The sequence below is a fragment of the Cervus elaphus genome, chromosome 20 (genome assembly GCF_910594005.1).
Source record: "Cervus elaphus chromosome 20, mCerEla1.1, whole genome shotgun sequence".
Classification (NCBI taxonomy): domain Eukaryota; kingdom Metazoa; phylum Chordata; class Mammalia; order Artiodactyla; family Cervidae; genus Cervus; species Cervus elaphus.
This window is the reverse complement of record NC_057834.1, coordinates 47554211-47576393: the sequence shown is the minus strand read 5'-3', so window position 1 is coordinate 47576393 and position 22183 is coordinate 47554211. Positions and strand designations below refer to the sequence as shown.

The 22183-nt window shown below is 39.3% G+C and overlaps 1 protein-coding gene across 2 annotated transcripts in view; it reads right to left on the bottom strand.

Moving 5' to 3' along the window:
- Positions 1–22183, bottom strand: part of NOTCH2 (notch receptor 2) — a 170132-nt gene that overhangs the window by 26554 nt on the left and 121395 nt on the right. For both annotated transcript variants that reach the window (XM_043877037.1, XM_043877038.1), the window contains exons 13-17: positions 17018–17210; positions 15525–15670; positions 13836–13949; positions 2484–2603; positions 1909–2061 (exon numbers count right to left, since the gene is read on the bottom strand). In XM_043877037.1, the coding sequence (XP_043732972.1) occupies positions 1909–2061; positions 2484–2603; positions 13836–13949; positions 15525–15670; positions 17018–17210 (726 nt within the window). The remainder of the gene's footprint in view (positions 1–1908; positions 2062–2483; positions 2604–13835; positions 13950–15524; positions 15671–17017; positions 17211–22183) is intronic.

The window sequence follows — 22183 nt, the reverse complement described above, 5'->3', positions numbered from 1 at the left end:
CAACCCTTGTGCTGACCAACCTTTTCTTTTCCCTCCCTCTATTCCTTTCTTCCCTTTCTTGTTTTTGTTTGTTGTTTTTTAGATTTACATACAACTAGGAAACGAGCATTTTTAAATTTTAAACATCACATAGTTTGATCTTAGGGAACACTTTATAGCCATAGCAGTTAATCAAGAAATTCTGAGCTATTGTCATAGCACAGTCCTCTGCAACACAGATGGCACTCGAATCAGAACAAGGAAAGTAAGATGTGACTCCTGGTCTTAAGGAACTTGAAATATAATTACAAGACAGGTCATAAACATAAAGAGAAAACAAAATACCAGATGAGTAATGCAGTCCTTATTTTATAAGAGAGATATTTATACCTTAGTCATCTATTAGGCTAATTTCATTCTAAGGCTCATTTGCAGTCTCTACTGGAACAACTCTACAAGTCATATATCCCTGTTACACGTAACAGTACACAGCTACTGTAATTTCCATAGCACTTTTCAAGCAACTCACAGTAAGTTACTGAATAATTTTAAACTAGTTGCAAATATTGTTAGTCCTACTTCAAATAGGAAAAAATGTTCAAATAGTAGAAATTTGACTGATATACTAATTAATGTGGGAAAAGAATCCAAATAGTGTGATCCCACTCCCTTAAATTTCTCCATCAGTTGTACCTTGGCCATATTTTTTTCACCATTAGTCATATAATGTTGGAATTATTTGTCTATCCGTCTTTATTTCCTAAGAGACTATGAGTTTCATAAATGTAAGGTTTTAATTATACTGGTACTGTCAGCCCCTAGTATAGTGCCATCCATATGATAATCTGAAATGATATATGCTGTGAATTAAGATGCCATTATTCTGGATGCACTATGATAAGCTCGTTTGAATTTAATGATTTAATCACCACACAAGTAACTGAATACAAGCGGCCCCCCATATTCATGTGTTCCACAATCATGGATTCAACCAACCAAGAACAGAAAAAAAATTTTTTTTAAATCCAAGAACGTTCCAAAAGGCTAAACTTGAATTTGCCATGTACCAGCAAATATTTACATAGCACTTACATTGCATCAGGTATTACAAGTAATTAAGGAATGATTTAAAGTATACAAGAGGATGTGCATAGGTTATATGCAAATACTATACCGTTTTATATAAGGGACTTGAGCATCTTCAGAGTTTAGTATCCACGGGGGGTCCTAGAACCAGTACCCTCATATACTGAGAGATGACTGTACTGATAAGTACAGCACATTCATATGTTGAAACTACTGAAGCTGGGTAAAAAACCACTAGAAAGGAGTAGGCAGAACAATCCCTGAAGTGTACACTAGGCTGAGCACAGTTCACGTTCATACCAGTCAGAGTGAAAAGATTCCCCTAAGATGTACAGGGCCAAGTAGAGCTCTCAGAGAAGAATAAAATTGTAAAAAAATTCACACAAATCTACAGTAACGGAGGTAGATCCCTAGTTGCCTGAGACAGGAAAGTAGAAAGGAGGGTTAAGTTACAAGAGATGAAATACATTCAGGGGGATGAATGTGATCAGTATCTTAAATACTGGTTTTGGTTGTCGTATGTCAAAACTTACTGGACTGGTTCATTTTAATACTAGCAGTGTGTTGTATACTTAATTATACTTCAAGAGATCTGCTTTTTATTAGAAGCTTTCATAGCATTGTCCCCACTTTGTACAAAAATCAGTAAGGCAATGGTTAAAAGTGACTCCCGTGTATTAACTCCTAAAGCCACTAGCTTCAAAATGAAGATTTTTAAAATACGAAGATTAAAGACAGGTGATAAACTGTTGGATGGCCAGCCTCAGCACTGAGAGGCATGTGCCCCCACCAAGCCCTCCTCTGCTCTCCCCCAGGGGCTCAGGAGCAGGCTGGCGTACTCACTGGCAAGGCAGTCATCAATGTCCTCCTCACAGTCCATGCCACTGAAGCCTGGCGGACATTCACACATGTAGCTGCCCTGGGTGTTATGGCAGAGACCGTGGTTCATGCAGGGCTTGGAGACACACTCATCAATGTCGATGGTACACCGCTGACCTGGAAACAAAGGGGCAATGAATGGTCCAGTCCTTGGAAGTCGATTCCCACACAGAAATTTATGTGGGGGCTGGGCTTTAGCTGGGGTGGGTGGGGCTGCTGCAAGGATATTCTGTCTGGTCTCCCGCTTTGGGAAGTCCCTTCAGGTTTCTGTGCACCGAGCAAGTTGCCGTCCAGATGCTGAAATTCTACAGAGAACATCAAAGCTTCAGACTCTGGTTGGAGTCTTCCAGCCACTAGGGGGCAGCAAAGACATGTAAAATGGAAAGTCTAAAACATTCCAGTTAGCAGCTTCAACTTTTATACAAGGTCTGTGTTCTTGACAAAAAAAGGGCAAGCCTCAAAAGATAGATCCTCCATGTCATCAAATAACCAGATCACTCTGTTAAATGCTCTTGGTTTCTACATTCCGACACTGTTACCTTGCCAGCCAGGAGCACACAGGCAGGTGTAACTCTCAAAATTTGGTGCCTCTTTGCAAATACCAGCATTCTCACAAGGGTTTGGGGAACAGGGAGCCAATACGGTCTGACAGTTCTTGCCTGTAAATCAAATGACAGAGTTTATTATAGAGAAAAAGTCCAAGGAACTGAGGTTTCCCCAAATTCTACACCAAAGGATGCTTTCTGAATTCAGATCTAATGTAATGAATAAGTTTCAGGATCTGAGAGACCTATGGACCTTTGTGTCTTGGATCTGATGTGATAACACACAGTGTGATCTCAGGCAAGTTACATTCTCTGAGCTTCCACATAAATAAGATGGGAATTAGGATGCTATGTAACTCATAGAGGCTTTTTGTGGATTAAATGACAAAATGTTTACAAAGTCCTTACTAGCATAGGGCCCAGCATATGGAGTGAGTACTCAACAACCGCTGGCCTGCTGTCATCTTCATGTTGTTATCACAAGTGGTTATGTGGATTTAGAAACTGACATCAATCAGGTGTGAGAGTTTTTGCATCTTCGTAGCTAAGATTCAGCTACTCAGAAGCTTAGCCACATAGATCCATCTTGCAGAGAAGTAACAACACAGCCTCCTACTCTTAAAACCTCTGTAGGCCTGTTCCAAAAGGCAATGGGGTTGATCAAAGGGCCATCAGAGGTGGAAACCAGTGAAGTGATACTAACTGTCTAGTAACATCTCTCCTTATTTCAACATCAAAACATGACATTAATAGTTGCCCACCAACATTTCCTACCTGAGTATACTGAATATAAGATTCCAGGAAAAAATTAAAAGAATACTTTTATTAAAAGGGAGATGGGCTTTTTCCAAGATGGTGGAGGAGTAGAAGGACATGGAGTTTCTCTCTCCCCACAAATGTACCAAGGAGACATCTACACGTGAAGCAGTTACCACAGAGCACCTGCTGGACACTAGCAGAGGACCTTGGGCACCTAAAAGGACCAGAGAGACCCCCACGTGATGGGTAGGGTGAAAGGGAGAAGGCAAAGGCAGAGGAGAGGAAGCAGGATGACACCTGCACCCTCGTGGGGAGCCGAAGGCATGAAGAGGCCCCTGCGTCTGGGGAGGGCCTCTTACCAGCAGGGAGATGAGCTGGAGCAGAGGAGAGCCTTGGGGGTTCAGAGGGTAGTCCAGTAACTGGTCTGTCACAGACAGAACAGAGTGAGACCTGCACAGATGGTCCGGGCCACGGCCCTGCACGCCCCAGCCTGAGACAGGTGTTTGTTTGCCAGTGCGCATGGATGCTGGGTGCTGGAACGTGGGGTTTGGAGAGTAGACCCGGGGAGGGGCCTGCTGTTGGCTTGTTAGGGAAATTAAATGGAAGTAGTCTTGTCTTGTTCGGGCTTGAGAGACAAAGAAAGCAGAGCAAGCCTCTGACCTTGCTTCTGACCTGCCTGGACACTGCCTTGCCTACCTTCCTGTGGTGAGTGCAAGTTGCATGGTATCATAGATGAGAAGGGGGCAGATCCTGGAATTGTTGAGCCCCTGGAGGAGGTCTGGCCAACCATACCAGGGGCTTAATAACATTCCAAGATTTACAAGACAAAACAAATGGCACCGTAAAAAAAAAAAAAAAAAAGATTAAACCAGAGCTGCAATCTACTCTCAGACTGATGACAATATCAGTTTGTGGCCTGGGATTAAAAGCAGGAACCCCCAACCTACAATTCTGAAGTCTCACCCATGGAGCAGATGCACCACCCAGGACCTTTTCCCAATTGGGCCTCCAGACTGCTGTCACACAGGACTTCCCATCACTGTTTGAGTCTGGATATTAGTCAAAACCAAATTTGGTGATATATGGACTGTTACTTTTCTTTACTGTTCTATTTTTCTTTTTTTTAAATGATTGTTTATTGTAAGATAGGTAATTCTCTACTAGATATTGAAATTATTTATTTGTGTATAATGAGTCTTTCTTTTGTTAACAAATATTTTGAACCTAAGGCTATGGTTTTTCCAGTGGTCATGTATGGATGTGAGAGTTGGACTATGAGGAAAACTGAGTGCCGAAAAATTGATGCTTTTGAACTATGGTGTTGGAGAAGACTCTTGAGAGCCCCATGGACTGCAAGGAGATCCAACCAGTCCATCCTAAAGCAGATCAGCCCTGGGTGTTCATTGGAAGGACTGATGCTGAAGCTGAAACTCCAATGCTTTGGCCACCTCATGTGAAGAGTTGACTCACTGGAAAAGACCCTGATGCTGGGAGGGATCGCGGGCAGGAGGAGAAGGGGACGACAGAGGATGAGACGGCTGGATGGCATCACCAACTTGATGGGCATGAGTTTGAGTAAACTCCGGGAGTTGGTGATGGACAGGGAGGCCTGGTGTGCTGCGATTCATGGGGTCGCAAAGAGTTGGACACGACTGAGCGACTGAACTGAACTGAACTGAAGGTGAAATTTAAACTTTTGGCAAAACACGGCTGTGAGGAGACAGCCTGAGAGGATGGGGTTGCAGAGCTCTGCAGGTGAGAATGCTCGTGGAGGAAGCCTGGACGACCACAGAAATGAAGCGCCACTGGTGAGTAATGCACAAGGGGGAGGGGGTTGCCATTGTAAGCTCTCTCCTCATATACCAACCCCTGCCTCCAGAGCACTAGGAGGGCTCCTACCGGAGCTGGCTTGCACATCCCTGTCACTGCCTCCTCTGTTCCCCCTCCTCAAAATGTGTGACCAGCTCACCCCTATCGCCACCTGAAGGGTACCCATATTCCAATCCCTACCCCAGCACCCTCCTCCCTGGGCAGCGTGCAGAGAATACTGTACTTTGTGAGCCCACACAACAGGCAAGAAGGGACAAAACAGCACATTCGCAGGTGAACAGCCCCAGAGAAAGAATACGCAGTAGCTGCTCTCCAGTGGAAATGCTCCAACCCTCACACCACAAATCAGAAACACAGCTAAGAAACAGATCTAGGGGCTTCTACCTCCACAAACAGAGAGCAGATCCTGTCTCTAACAGGACAGTGACAACCACAGAGCAAGGGGTGGCCTTGCTTGATACCCAGCGCAGGCTCTAGTCACAACATCAGTCAAACTCCTTTCAAGGGGAGTCCACAAGCTTCTGGACCAACTTCACCCAATGGGGGGAAGACGCCAGAAACAAGAGGAATTATGATCCTGCTATCTGCAGAAAAGAGACCACAAACACAGTAAGTCTGACAAAATAAAAAGACAAAGAAACATCTAGCAGACGGAAGAGCAAAATAAAAATCTAAAAGAACAACTAAACAGATAGGCAATCTACCTGAAAAAGAATCCAGAATAATCATAGTAAAGATGACCCAAGATCTCAGAAAAAGAATGGAGGCACAGATCAAGAAGATACAAGAAATGTTCAACAAAGAGCCAGGAGAACTAATGAACACACAAATACAGATGAATACAAGAACTGAGATGAAAAATACACTAGAAGGAATCAACAACAGAAAAACTGAGGCAGAAGAAGGGATAAGTGACCTGGAAGACAGGGTAGTGGAAATCTCTGTGGTGAAACAGAAAAAAGAAAAAAGAATGAAAAGAAATGAGGACAGGGACTTGCCTGGAAGCCCAGTGGTTAAGACTCCACACTTCCACTGCAAGGGGCAAAGATTCAATCCCTGCTTGGGAAACTAAGATACTGCACGCTGCAGGGTGTGGACCAAAAAAATCTATATGAAATACATAAATAAGTAATTTTTTTTTTTAAAGAAATGAAGTCAGTCTCAGAGACCTCTGGGAAAACATTAAATGCACCAATATTTAAATTATAGGGGTCCAAAAAGAAGAAAAAGAGAAAGAACCTGAGAAAATATTTGAAGAGATTATAGTTGAAATCTTCCCTAAAATGAGAAGGAAAGTGGTCACCCAAGTCCAGGAAGTATAGACAGTTCCATAGAGGATAAACCCAAGGAGAAACATGTCAAGACACACATTAATCAAACTAACAAAAATTAAATACAAACAAAAAGTATTTAAAGCAACAAGGGAAAGACAACAAATAACATATAAGGGAATCCCCATCCCCATAAGCTGACTTTTTTAGCAAAAACTCTGCAGGCCAGAAGGGAGTGGCATGATATATTTAAAGTGATGAAAGGGAAAAACCTACAATCAAGAACATCCAGCAAGGTTCTCATTCCAATTTGACAGAGACTCAAAAGTTTTACAGACAAGCAAAAACTAAGAGAATTCAGCAACACCAAACCAGTTTTACAACAAATACTAAGGGAAATTAATTCTCTAGGCAGGAAACACAAGAGAAGAGAACAAAAGAGGAAAGAAAAAAAAAAAAAGGACCTAAAAAAACACCCCTCAAATTTAAAAAATGGCAATGGGAATATACATATCAAAACTTATGTAAATGGATTAAATGCTTCAGCCAAAAGCCACAGACTGGCTGAATGGCAGCAAAAACAAGACCCACATATATGCTGTCCACAAGAGACCCACTTCAGACCTAAGGACACACACAGAGTAAAAGTAATGGGATGAAGAAAGATATTACATGCAAATGTAAATCAAAAGAAAGCTAGGGCAGCAATCTTATATCAGACAAAACAGACTTTAAATAAAGACTGTTACAAAAGACAAGGAGGGACACTACATAATGATCAAGGGATCAATCCAAAATGATGTAACAATTGCAAATACATAGGCACCCAACATAGGAGCATCTCAGTATACAAAGCAAATGCTAACAGCCACAGAAGCAGAAATCGACAGTAACACAATAATGGTGGGGAACTTTAACATCCATTATGCCAATGGACAGATCATCCAGATAGAAAATTAATAAGTAAACATAAGCCTTAATTGGCACATTGGACCAGATAGACTTGATTGATATTTATAGGACATTCCATCCAAAAGCAGCAGAACACACTTTCTTCTCAAGTGCACAGGGAACATTCTCCAGGACAGATAGCAACTTAGGTCACAAATCAAACCTTAGTATATTTAAGAAAACAGAAATCATATCCAGCATCTTTTCCAAACACAATACAAAGCAACTAGAGAAAGAAGAACAGATAAAGTAAGTAGAAGGAAAGAAATCATAAAGATCAGACAAAAACCAAATGAAATAGAGACAAAGAAAAGAACAGCAAAGATCAACGAAACTAAAAGCTGGCTCTCTGAGAAGAGAAACAAAATTGATAAACCCTTAGAGTCATCAAGAAAAAAGAGGACTCAAATCAATGAAACAGAGATGAAAAAAGAGAAGTTATAACGAACACCATAGAAATGCAAAGGATCATAAAAGACTACTATAAGAAACTATACACCAATAAAATGAACAACCTAAAACAGAGGGATAAATTCAAAGGCACAAACTTCCAAGAATGAACCAAGGAGAAATAGAAAATATAAACAGACCAATCACAAGAACTGAAATTGAAACTGATTAAAAATCTTTCAACAAACAAAACTCCAGGACCAGATGGGATTTATCCCAGGAATGCAAGGATTTTTCAATATCTGCAAATCAATGTGATACTCCACATCAACAAACTGAAGAATAAAAGCCATAAGATTATCTCAATAGATGCAGAAAAAGCTTCTGACAAAATTCAACATTCCTTTATGACAAAAACTCTCCAGAAAGTGGGCATAACGGGAATCCACCTCAACACAATAAAAGCCATATACACCAAACCCATAGCAAGAATCATTCTCAATGGTGAAAAACTGAAAGCATCTCCTCTAAAATCAGGAATAAGACAAGGATGTCCTCTCACCACTTTTATTCAACATAGTTTTGGAAGTTCTAGCCACAGCAATCAGAGAAGAAAAAAAGGAACCAAAACTGAAAAAAGAGAAGTAAAACTGTCACTGTTTGCAGGTAACATGATATGATACATAAAGAAACCCTAAAGACACTATCAGAAAACTATTATAGCTCATCAATGAATCTGGTAAAGTTACAAGATCCAAAATTAATACACAGAAATATGTATTTCTAGACACTAACAAGAAAGCTCAGAAACATTATCAAGGAAACAATCCCATCTACCATTATATTAGAAAGAATAAAGTATCTAGGGATAAACCTACCTAAGGGGACAAAACACTTGTATGCAGAAAACTATAAATATTGATGAAAGAAATCAAAGATGACACAAACAGATGGAGAGATATACCATGTTCTTCAATTGGGAAATTAATATTTTACCCAAGGCAATCTACAAATTCAGTGCAATCCCTATCAAATTACCCATGGCATTTTTCACAGAACTAGAACAAAAAAATTTTACAATTTGCATGGAAACACAAAACACCACAAATAGCCAAAGCAATTGTTAGAATGAAAAATGGAGCTGGAGGAATCAGGTTCCCTGACTTCAGACTATACTACATAGCTACAGTTATCAAAACAGTATGGTACTGGCACAAAACCGGAAATATAGATCAATGGAACAGGATAGCAAGTCCAGAAATAAACCCACACACTACTGTCACCAAATCTATGACAAAGGAGGCAAGAATATACAATGGAGAAAAGACAGTCTCTTCAATACATGGTGCTGAGAAAACTGGACAGCTATATGTAAACAAATGAAATTAGAACACTCCTAGCATTATACATAAAAATAAACCCAACACGGATTAAAGACCTAAGTGTAAGGCCGGATACTATAAAACTCTCAGAGGAAAACATTGGAAGAACACCCTTTGACATAAATCACAGCAAGATTTTTTTGATCCACCTCCTAGAGTAAGGCTTCCCTGATAGCTCAGTTGGTAAAGAATCCACCTACAATGCAGGAGACCCTGTTTCAATTCCTGGGCCAGGAAGATCCGCTGGAGAAGGAATAGGCTACCCACTCCAGTATTCTTGGGTTTCCCTTGTGGCTCAGCTGGTAAAGAATCCACCTGCAATGTGGGAGACCTGGGTTCAATCCCTGGGTTGGGAAGATACCCTGAAGAAGGGAAAGGCTACCCACTCCAGTATTCTGGCCTGGAGAATTCCACAGACTGTATAGTCCATGGGGTCGCAAAAAGCCAGACACGACTGAGCAACTTTCACTTTTACTTTCCCAGAGTAATGAAACTGAAAGCAAAAACAAACAAATGGAACCTAATTAAACTTAAAAGCTTTTGCACAGCAAAGAAAACCAGTAAACAAAATGAAAAGACAACCCTCAGAATGGGAAAAAATATTTGCAAATGAAGCAACTGACAAGGGCAAATTTCCAAAATATACAGCTTATGCATCTCAATATAAAAAAAAAAAAAAAAAAAACCACTGCAATCAAAAAATGGGCAGAGGATCTGAACAGACATTTCTCTAAAGAAGATATATAGATGGCTAAAAAAGCACATGGAAAGATGCTCAACATCACTAATTATTAGAGAAATACAAATCAAAATTATAATGAGGCATCACCTCACACCTGTCAGAAAGGCTATCATCAAAAAATCTACAAACAATAAATGCTGGAGAGGGTATAGAGAAATGGAACGCTCCAACGCTGCTGGTGAGAGTGTGAGCTGGTACAGCCACTATCAAGAACAACATGGAGGTTCCTTAAAAAGTAAAAACAGAGCTACCATATGATCCAGCAACCTCACTCGTGGGCATTTAACCATGGAAAACCATAACTCTAAAAGATACATGTACCCCAGTGTTTACTGCATCAGTATTTGTAATAGCCAAGACGCTGAAGCAATTTAAATGCCCATCAACAGAGGAATGGATAAAAAAGACGTGGTATATATATGCAGTGGAATATTATTCAGCCTTAAAGATGAACAAAATAATGCCATTTGCAGCAACATAGATGGACCTAGAGACTGTCATACAGAGTGAAAGACAAATACCACATGAAATCACTTATAGCTAGCATCTAAAAAAAGCATACAAGTGAACTTAGTTACAAAACAGAAACAGAGTTACAGATGTGGAAATCAACCCTATGGTTACCAAGGGGAGGGGAGGGATGAATTAGAGACTGGGATTGATATATACACACTACTGTATATAAAATAGATAACCAGTAAGGACCTAGCACAGGGAATTCTATTCAATAATCTGTAATGGTCTATATGGAAAAAGAATCTAAAAAAGAGTTCACTTTGCTGTACACCTCCAACTAACACATTGTAAATCAACTATATTCCAATAAAAACTTTTTTTAAAAGGGAGATTAAGTTGTTTTGGAAGTCAAATTACAACTCACGCCTGTCAGAATGGCTACCACCAAAAAGTATACAAATAAAATATACTGGTAAAGATGTGAAGAAAAGGAAAACCTTGATGCTATTGGTTGGAATGTAAGCTAGTGCAGCCACCATAGAGAACAGTATGGATGTTACTTAAGCTAAAAACAGAACTACAATATGATCCAACAATTGCACTCCTTGGTATACATCTGAAGAAAATGAAAACAGTAATTCAAAAAGATACATGCACCTCAATGTTCAAATCAGCATTAGGTTATTTATAATAGCCAAGCTATGGAAGCAACCTAAGTATCCATCAACAAAGGAATGGATAAAGAAGATGTGATTTGTGACTCTTTCTCTCTCTCTGTCTCTCTCTCTCACACACACATACACATACACAGAAGAATATTAATCAGCAATAAAAAAGAATGAAATTCTGCCATCTGCATCACGGATGGACTTAGAGGGTATTATGATTAGTGAAACATATCAGACAGAAAAGACAAATACTATATGTTATTACTTATCTGTGGAGTCTAAAAAACAAAACAAATGAATATAATAAAATAGAAACAGCCTCACAGGTATAGAGAACAAACCGTGGTTACTAGCAGGAGCGGGAAGGGGGAGGGCCAAGGTAGAGGTGGGGGATTCAGAGACAGAAAGTACCAGGCATAAAATAAATACTCTACATGGATACAGAACAGGGAATACAGCTATTATTTCATAGTAACTTTACATGGAGTATAATAACTTGAATCACTATAGTGTACACCTGAAACTAATACAACGTTGCAACAAAATAAATAAGGTCAAGTAACAACTAACTCAATTTAAAATTTTATCCTAAAACTTTGCATTCAAAAAGAAAAAAATATTACCACAAATTTTCATCAATGTCCCTAACCATTTTTCCTTTTCTTAAAAGGTTCTTTTTGATGTGGACAATTTTTTGTGCTGCTGCTAAGTCACTTCAGTTGTGTCCAACTCTTTGCAACTCCATGGACTGTAGCCCACCAGGCTCCTCTGTTCATGGGATTCTCCAGCAAAGAATACTGGAGTGGGTTGCCTTTCTTCTTCTTTAGGGGATCTTCTCCATGCAGGGATCAAACCCATGTCTCTTATGTCTCCTTTACTGGCAGGCGGGTTCTTTACCACTGGCACCACCTGGGAGGTCCCAGGACCGTTTTTAGAATTAATTAATTTATTTTTGGGTGCTGCATACGGGCCTTGTGGCAAGTAGGGGCTACTCTCTAGTCGCAATGGGTAGTAGGCTTTTCATTGCAGGGCTTCTCCTGTTGGGGAGCATGGGCTCTAGGCGTATGGGCTTTAGAAGTTGTGGCATACGGGCTTAGCTGCCTCGAGGCATGTGAGATCTTCCCGGACCAAGGATCAAACTCATGTCCCCTGCATTGGCAAATGGATTCTTAACTGCTGGACCACCAGGGAAGTCCAATGTGGACCATTTTTAAAGGCTTTATTGAATTTGTTACAAAACTGCTTTTGTTTTTTGTTTTGGCTTTTTGGCCATGAGGCATGTTGGATCTTAGCTCCCAACCAGGGATCAAGACTGTTACCTCTGCACTGGAATATGAAGTTTTAACCACTGGATCACCAGGGAAGTTCCCCTAACAAGTTCTTAATGTGTCTGGTCAGAACAGTGGCTCATAAGGAAAGGCAACATTGCTTAGCTCCCTTCATGCTGGCCAAATTTAATGACACTCAGAACCCTTAGCAACACTCAGCACTGAAATTTTAAACTGTAATATCTAATATAATTTCCCAGAGGTCACACATAGTAAATTCTTTTAATAAGATCCTAATATGTAGAAAAACCAACAGCCAGCACATAGTCATATATTCTTACTGTGTTGAATAGCAAGAAAGCAAATATTTTCCCAATGAGCTATGTACCTTAGTCACATTCAGATAAGCCTATAATGTGTCAAAGCATAATGACACCTGCTTATATCTCCCTACTACCATCAGTTCTCAGTCTTTATGGTTGTAAATGATATGATCTGCTCAGTTCCAACAAGTGTGATTGCTATTGCTATGGAACGACATTATTTAGACTGTCTGGGGACAGCTATGGATCTCCAATAATTTTGATTTCTTCAATCAGGATGGCTAAATGCAGTTTCTCTGCATGAATGTTTCTTGTAAAGAGGTGACAAAGACAGCAATGTAGTACCAAGTCTTTCAGGTAAAAAAGTCATGCATCTGGCCACTCTAAACAGCCTAGAGTCACTAGCAATAGCTATTATCAACAGGCCAAGACTCCAGGGGAGTAAGAACTCAGCCATGCTCCTGCCTGCATGCAAGGCACTGGAGAAACATGCAAAGCCATTAAAGGGATGACATGAGGCAAGCGAGCCACACAAATACAACCAGTCACAAGACGGCAGTAATGAGGCAGGAGAATACAAAGAAATGTCCAAGCACACTCCTGTAACACCACCTGAAACAAAGTCACCTGATACGAAATGAAGTCACATCCATGTCTTCTGTGTGTGATCGCCATCCAAGGGGTAGTGCCTCTCTGCAGAGGACGCAGTGGCAATCAAAGTGAGGAGAGGAAGGACAGTTAAGAGGACAAGCTTCGGATTCAAAGACTTAGGGACAAATCCTAGATTTACTACTTACCTATGTGACCTTCAGCAAGTAACTTCTCTTTGCCTCAGCTTGCTCATGTATAAAACAGTGACAGGAATACGAACCTCTACTCTATAGAATTATCGTGAGCACTAGAGCAAATACTCCAAAATATATAAAGTGTCTGGCACATAGTAAATGACCAAAAAGTGGTAGCTGTTGAGTTGGCAAAACTAAGACCAAGAGCAGAGGCCATATAGTCCCTTCAGATAATGACTAAACCATTAGCTATGTGTCAATTCAAGACATGTATAATTAAAAAAAAATTTTCAAACCCTAAAAAATAAAGGCAAACAAGTATCCCCACCACTTGCATCTAGAGAGGCCACAGTGTTGTCTCTGAGCAGACGACCTAGACAGTGAGAGCAGGAAAGGTGGTCAGGCCGTGATTCCTCAGGGCAGCATCACTGCCCCCACAGACCCCATCTCTGAGACTCCGAGGTTTGGAATGACAAAGCAAGACTGAGCATCCCTTCTGGCCCCTGGACCCCGAGACTCACCTGTGTATGGCAGTACACAGTGGCAAGTATAACCGCTTACATCATCAAAGCAGGTTCCTTGGTTCAGACATGGATTCGAAGCACATTCATCAATATTCACCTGGCAGTTATAGCCTGCAGACAAAAAGGGGGAAAAATCAAAGACAGTGAAACTTTCTGTGAGCCTCCTCAAAATCTCAATTACTAAGCACTGCTCTCAGGGATAAACATTAAACACCTCAGAAACTGCATTAATTTCTTCAGGCCACTGAAACACCTGTTCATTCATTTCAGTGTAAAGTCCCTGACATACAGTCAGTCAGTAAAACTGCTTAATCAAAAAATGAATGGAAGAACAATATATTCTAATAGCTTTAAAGTTTAATGAATGTCCAAATACAAGTAATTTCTCTATAATGGACCAAGAAGTTCACTAGGGTAAAAAGCTACTGCTATATCTAAATAGAGGCTTCTATACAAAGTATCTGGTCAGGGCTTAAAAACAGGCTAGAAGTTATCAAGGGATAAAATATTTGAACAGTTACTCAAAGCTGCTTGATTTATGCCCACTTTTTCAAATGCACAGTATCTACCATCAATGTGGTGGTGCTCTCTGAAGTCACAAAGCTCCTCCCCCTGATCCAAGACACAAAATCTACTCCCACTAAGAAAAAAGAGAAAAGTAAGGAAGCATTCATGGGGGGACAGGACATTACCAAATGTCACCACCTTTATACCTGCAATAGAGCCTGACACAGAGTCTTAAAACTGAGGAAGTACAGCCGTGTATAAAAAGAAAATAATGGCCTAAAAGTATAGAGGTCTGAGTTCAAACTGTACTCTGTTAATCACTAGACATGTGATTATGAACTATCTTGATATTTATTTTGTTGATCAGCAAGTCTCAAAGAGACAAAGGAATAAAAGTGCTTTTAAATCTGTAAGTTTCTTTACAGATGTTATATATCTGAATGTCAAAAAGTTAATGACTTAAAACATGATCTTAGAAAAATGTCAAGTTATCAAATAAAGTGACACTGAAACATACTGACCTATCACAGTAGCCTGGCACATCTTTGAGTTGTGAAATAAATGACTATATGGATCAAGGAGTACAAATATGTATGATTTACCCACAGCTTTCTCTCTCAAGGGTTAAAGAAAAAAGTGACAGGAGAAATATAACAGAGACAACTCAAAAAGTGATTTTACACAGTACTCACTACTATGCATTTTTCCAGAAGCCCATAGGTGACTACATATCATCTAAGAATATCTCAATGTTTAAGAGAATTTGTTAGAAAGGTTTTAAATACATGGATTCTCCCATGATATTATTGCTACAATTACAGTAAAACAAGATTTTCATTCTCCTACCAATATCTCTTTTGAATTATCATAGAATCAAGCCTACACTGGAGCTTACAATTAGAATACCCAGTTAGAACATCCAAAGTTGTATGAGTGGAGCTCTAGTTGCGCACCTTAAATGGTACTGTTTCAATAGCTCACCTTTCTGCTAGTCTGAAAATAGAATCCATGTTTAAATTTATTTGTTTTTATTCTCCAACTGCCCTATAAATAATAAGTGCTCAAATTAAGTTTCCTATATGAATGAGTAGGAAAAAGGGGAAAGAAAGAAGTGAGTCAGGCTGTATGCACCAACAAAAAGGCAGAAAAAGGCCATAAAAATATGCACTTCTGCATCACCTTTAAAGCCTTTCTTGCAAGTGCACCTGTATCCATTCACCAGATTGTCACAAGTTCCCCCGTTCTGGCATGGATTAGAAAGACATTCATTTTTGTCCACTTCACAGTTGATGCCAACCCAGCCTGCATCACAGAGGCACTTGTATCTGAAAGAAGACAGAAATAAGTTACTGTTGTGGTATGAATGAACAATTAAGTCACAGTTGAAATACAAAATTCTGATGAAATGAAGGATCAAGGAGCTCCTGGGTAGGCTCATTTCTGTTCCTCTTCAAACCTACACTTGGATTACCTTGTGAATCATGTGGGCCCATCTGAAGTATTTAGTAAACACAGCCTCCTGGCCCACCAAAAATGCTGGGAAAATAAGTAAGTATAGTGGGCTTTCACACGTAAAGAGTGGTTGGTACAACAAATTGGGACAAACTGAAAGACTCATTGCCATTGGTAAATCTGCAGTTTCTTTTCTGCTAAATAAATGTAAAGAAACCTTAGATCACTTGTTTCCGGTGTAAAACAGATACTCAGAAAGTCGGGTAGTATCAGAGACTCTAAGTGACCCCAAAGGGCTCCTGGGATATCTGACTTCTGAGACATGCTTTGTTCTGACCTGAAACCCTGCCCCCAGAAAGCACCAAGGGTGCGGAGTGGGAAATGGAACAGAAATGAAGGCATCTGAAGTGCATGCATATTGTTCACAATCTGAGCACCATCAGCACTTAGAATGTGATGTCGGGAGATGACAGCCTCCTTGTCTGGTGATTCTTTTTTTAAAAAAGTAAATGGGTTGGGATGCTTTGAAGGCTGCCATACTCTGAAACAGGAATACTGAGTTAATTCATCTTGGAAATCACTTGATTGCCCATTTACCTCCAAATGTACTTTTCATTCTCTCACCTGCTGTGAGCATGGCAAATGCTAAGTCCTGGCCAGAGTCCCGTCCTCTGGCAAGCAAGGCAGGAGCACGGGGCTATCTCATGGAACCAAACGTCACACTCTGTGATTCTAGAAAACTACTTGCCAACACATTGCACAGCTCTCAGGGGCTTGCCAACTGTGAACACTTCATCAGGGCCAAGACTCTAGCTAGCTGAAACCAGCTCTACCTCAGAGGTACCCACTGGTATCATTATGAAACAGAGTTGGGTTTTCTTTAAGCAGGAGGTTAAGTCAAACAGAATATCCCTCAGAACTCAATCTTGCAGTTAGTACTAAAAGCACAACAGCTAAAGACTCAGAAAATAACCCTGGACTCCTCCCATGTGCTGACTACCCACAAGAGGAATGAAACATTCCTCCTTACTTTCCATCTACTCAGACATGGAAGGCAGGGAAGAAGTGGTGACTTGGAAGACTATGATGTGGATTACTGACCTCTTCAGCCTAGTCTCAGCTCAAGTCCTGACTGACTGCTACAGGGTATGGTCAGTACTAAAACTCAACTGGCTCAACACAGGTCAATAAGAAATGATGAATACATGACAGCTACTCACCCAGTGAGGCCCCCAGTGCAGTTTCCATGGACACAGGGATTGCTTAGGCACTCGTTCACCTGTGAGTAGCAGCTGGGATGGTGGGGCCCCTCAGGGCAGATACAGCGGAAGCCGTTCACATCATTGATGCACGTTGCACCCTTGCGACAGGGATTGGAGGCACACTCATCAATGTCAATGTTACATCTCTGCCCTGCAGAGAAGGGGGACAGTTTCTGTCAAATCCAAAATGCTTAGGGAACAGACCCAGGACCATGAGATCTATTGTGCAGGCACCTTTATCTGCCTAGGCTATAAAATGCCGTGGGCACCAAATGTCAAGATTGAGGAATAAGACATCCAGTAGCACTCACAGCCCTGCAAGGAAGGAGCAGAGAGCCTTGTGCTTCGGTAACTTAACAAAGTTAACAAAATACTGGAACGGTGTTGTAGTGTTTCGACATGTGTTTCTTCACTCCAGTTTAGAAATGGGGAAACTGTACATCAAACATTCAAAAAGAGAACATCACATGCTATCAAAGTTGCCTGCTCCTCTTGCTGCTGTTCGGAGAACTCTCAAGCTTCCCTTATCACTGCTGCCAGCTGGTTTACTGCATTCATTCTTGTAAGAGTTAGTCAATCTTTTACATTTCTATATATGGTAAGTCTCAATTAACAGGAAAGTTCAGTGAGTGGGCTATTAATGATTAAGTTGCTTAAAAAGAAAAGCCATTTGTTTTCACTTTCAGAATTGTATTAATCTATTTTCTGCCTCAGGAAGAAGAGAAACCTAAATATAATTTTATTGTTCTCTGATCATTGAGAAAACCATTCAGGGTCTCTCAATATAGACCAGTGGTTCTCAAATTTTAATGTGCAAGGATTGCTAAAAGTACTTGTTTTAAAAGAAGATCCTTACAGCTCCAAAGTAACATTTTAAATAATGTAGGTTTTTCAGATACTACATTTTGAGAAATTCTGATGTAGACAATTTTTATTTCATCAAGTTATAATATAAATGTTCAGAATATATAAAATTGAAATGAATATGTTCTTCCTCTAAAACACACCCAAGATTGCACTTTGAAAAGATGTCTGCTATAAAGTGGAATAAATGCCAGTTACATATGAGTTTTGCTTTGTTAAGTTTTGAATAAATGAGATTTAACTATATATTCCAAAATGATATAAAATTTTAAAATAACCCATAATTCTATAAATGACTGGTGACAAGCAACTGCTATGAAGGAATTATAAATTTCAAAGAATACAATTTTCTGATTCATATAAAACTAGGCATTTTTATTTAAGAAAGAGTAACCCTGCAATTAGAACAGGAAATTCCAAATGAAATAGATACACACCCTTTTAAAGTATGGGTATTAACATTTTTTCACTCTCTATTACTCTCTAAACCATTATTGGTGGTTGGTGTGGTAAAAAACCCACAATTTGATAGTAGTTGCTATTTTCCTTTTAAGTATTTTATTAATAACCAATTCTACAATACTACTTTCTTAGCTTCAACTTCTGATTTTTTTTTAGATGTTTGCCACTGGCAGAAAGATAAGAGCCACAACTCTTTAACTACAGCACTATCCTCTGTCTGAAATCCAGTGGAGAATGAGAAGAAAAAGCTTTTTCAATTCTGTCTTTTCTTGGGAAAAATCTTCTCAGAAGTCACACTTCTCACATTTTCTTTATTTGCTTTTAAAGCTCTCAGCAGAATCAATTTTCAAGTCATCTGTAGCTGAGAGGGTTAAGTGCCTCTTTGTGTGGTCTACCTGGTGAACTGACAGCTGCTTTGCTAGCAAATTCTCATCCTTTAAGCAGTATCGGAAATCCCAGCATTTCATGAATTTCCAGCACAAGGCTATGCACCTTGTTGGGCTCAGTAACTACTGAATGAGAATCAGCCAGTGTTTATCATCTTGTAGGTAGGTGCCTAACAAATCAGTATTTAATGAATGAAAGCATGGTATAGTCCAGACTCAAGAGTCTAGTGTTGGATGTCAGAGGTTCCATATGTGAGTGCTGGTCATTCATTCAGCAATATTTTCTAAGTGCTCCCTGAGTGCTATACAGTTTTAGAAAATGTTGGCTAAAAAGACAATTAGGGAGTTGCCTGCCTTCTGGGAACTCACAGTCCTAACAGTGAGACTCACTAGCTAAGACCACGGACATACCAAGCTCTTTCAGTTGCCTTATTTGTTAAATGAGGATAAGAAAAGTCCCTATCTACATTTTTTGTTAATTTTTAAATTAAGACATGATTGACATATAACATTGTGTAAGTTTAAGGTATATGAGGTGTTGGTTTGATATATTTTATATACTGTGATATGATTACCTCCACAGAGTTAGTTAACACTTCTATCATGTCACATACCATCATTTCTTTTTGTGGTAAAAACAATTGAGATCTACTCTCTTAGCAATTTGAAAGTTTATAATGCTATAGTATTGCTGACTATGCTATGCATTCAATCAGAACTTATTTATCTACTAGTTGCAAATTTGTACCCTTAAACAATATCTCTCCAATCCCCTACTCTTCTAGCCTAGACCCTGATAGACACCATTCTACTCCCTGCTTTCATGAGTTTGGCTTTTTAAATATTCTACATTAAGTGATACCATACAGTATTTGTCTTTCACTGTCTAATTTATCTCACTTAATGTCCTCAAGTTCCATTCATGTTGTCACAAATGTCAGGATTTCCCTCTCTCTCATGGCTGAATAATATTCCATTGTATACGTACAACGTATCTCCTTTACTCATTCATCCATTGATGGACACTTTGGTTGTTTTGATATCTTGACTATTGTGAATAATGCTGCTATGAACATGGGTGTGTGCAAATACCTCTTTGAAATATTGATTTCAATTCCTTTAGATACACAAGTGTAGAATTCCTGGACCTTATGGTAGTTCAATTTTTAATTTTTTGACAACTGCCATATTGTTTTCCCATAATAACTGTAACATTTTACATTCACATCAACAGTGCCTGAGAGTTCCCCTTTTCCCACACCCTCACCAACACCTGTTATCTCTTATCTTTTTGATAACAACTAATCTTTCAGGTGTGACATGATATTTCACTATGGTTTTGATTTTCATTTTCCCAATGATTAGTGATGCTGAGCATCTTTTCCTGTACCTGTTGGCCATCTGTATGTCTTCTTTGGAAGAAGAACGTCCTTTGTCCATTTTCCCCCTGATTCTAAACATTTGTTTTCCTTCATCGCTTATACTTTTTTGAATGTCTATACCTTGCTTTAAACTACTTCCCTTGTCTTCCGTCATTTTCTGATGTATGCAGTCTGTGTTCCTGATCATACTTTAAATCCCTTTAAAGGCATGAACTCATTGTCTACCATTTTTCCCATAACCCAGTGCTCCTCTGTGCTTAGCAGTGTGCCTTCACCAACGGCTGGAGAACCAAAAACAACTGCATGTTCAGCATTTACAAAGTTATAATTTATAAATATTTATTCACTTTACTCCTGATTAGAAAATCCTATAAGAGACTGAAAGAAAGATGAGATTGTAAACCTCGAATCTATTTTTTTTTTCATTGAATTTGGCGATTTTATACAGCTGCATAATGACACTGTGATGAGGATTAGCTATATTGGTAGCTACTCATCATCATTAGCATTTCAAATGCCATTTGAAAGTCACTAGGGTTTGGCAGATTGTAAAGCTTTTAAAACTTTACCTGTTTCAGTTGATACTGGATTTCAAAATACAAATAATGATTTACAGCCTAAAAATATAATCAGAATGTGGTTAAATCAGGTAGCTCTTGAGAATTAGAGTGAACATTATTAGTATCTTATGTCTGGAAATTATTGGGAATTTTCCAGTAATATTTTCTTAAATTGGGTTTCCCTACTCCTGACTAATGTGTTTTCATTTTTGAAGTGTTAGTCGCTCAGTCGTGTCCGACTCTTTGCGACCCCATGGGCTGTAGCCTGCCAGGCTCCTCTGTCCATGGAATTCTCCAGGCAAGAAGACTGGAGTGGGTTTTATAATTGACATATAACATTATATTAGTTTCAGGTGTAAAACAATGATGTAATATTTGTGTATGTTGAAAAATGATCACTACAATAAGTCTAGTTAACATCTGTCACTATATATAGTTACTGAATTTTTTTCTTATTATTTGTTCAATTTTTAATTGAATTATTTGCTTCTTTACTATTGAGTTGTATGAGTCTTTATATATTTTGGATATTAACTTTTTGGTAAACACATAGTTTGCATATATTTTTATCCGTCTCTGTAGGTTAGCTTTTCAACATATTGTTTTTTTGTCCCTCAGAAATTCATTTTAGTTTTTGTTACTTGTGCTTTTGGTTTCATTTACAACCTATCTACTTTTATGGACCATTCTAAGAAGTCAGCAAAATAATGGACATGAATGTGAAACTAAAAAGGTAGTTTATACAAGTGAAAAGTAGTCTACTGAAGTACCACATGATTTCTTACTTTTCCTATTCAATCAGTAAGTATAAAGTGGTCTGCGGAGAACAGAGAGTTTTGTCTGAAAAAAAATTCCCTTAAATCTGTTCAAGCTGTTATTAAAATTGCAATAAACAGTATTAAAATAAAGGCAAGACTAAAACACCTTATATTTATGGGTCATGAGTATATAACACAGTTGCCTCTGATATTTTCAGCAACTGACTTGAAAAAACAAATAGAAAAAACAGATGTAGAAAACAGTTCCAAGAACAGGGTACCACCCTGTAACCAAAACATTCCATTCCTTGGTTATGCAGTTTCATGCTACACCTTAAGTTTATTTTAGAATATTTTTAGCTTATGTCCTCCCTCCATGACCTTCCTGATTTGCTAAATGTTAAAAAGAGAGAGCATATGATTCACTGACATTTCCAAAAAATTTAAGTTGAGTCTATGCATTGGAGAAGGAAATGGCAACCCACTCCAGTGTTCTTGCCTGGAGAATCCCAGGGACAGGGGAGCCTGGTGGGCTGCCGTCTATGGGGTCAGACACGACTGAAGCAACTTAGCCGCAGCAGCAAGGCTTATATATCTAAAAAGAAACCACAGCAGGCACCCACTTACGCTGTCCAGTCAAGTGGCAGAGAGTATGAACTCTATTATAGAACCTCCCGGGGTGGAGTGCTGGCCCTAGTGCACTGGTACTGTT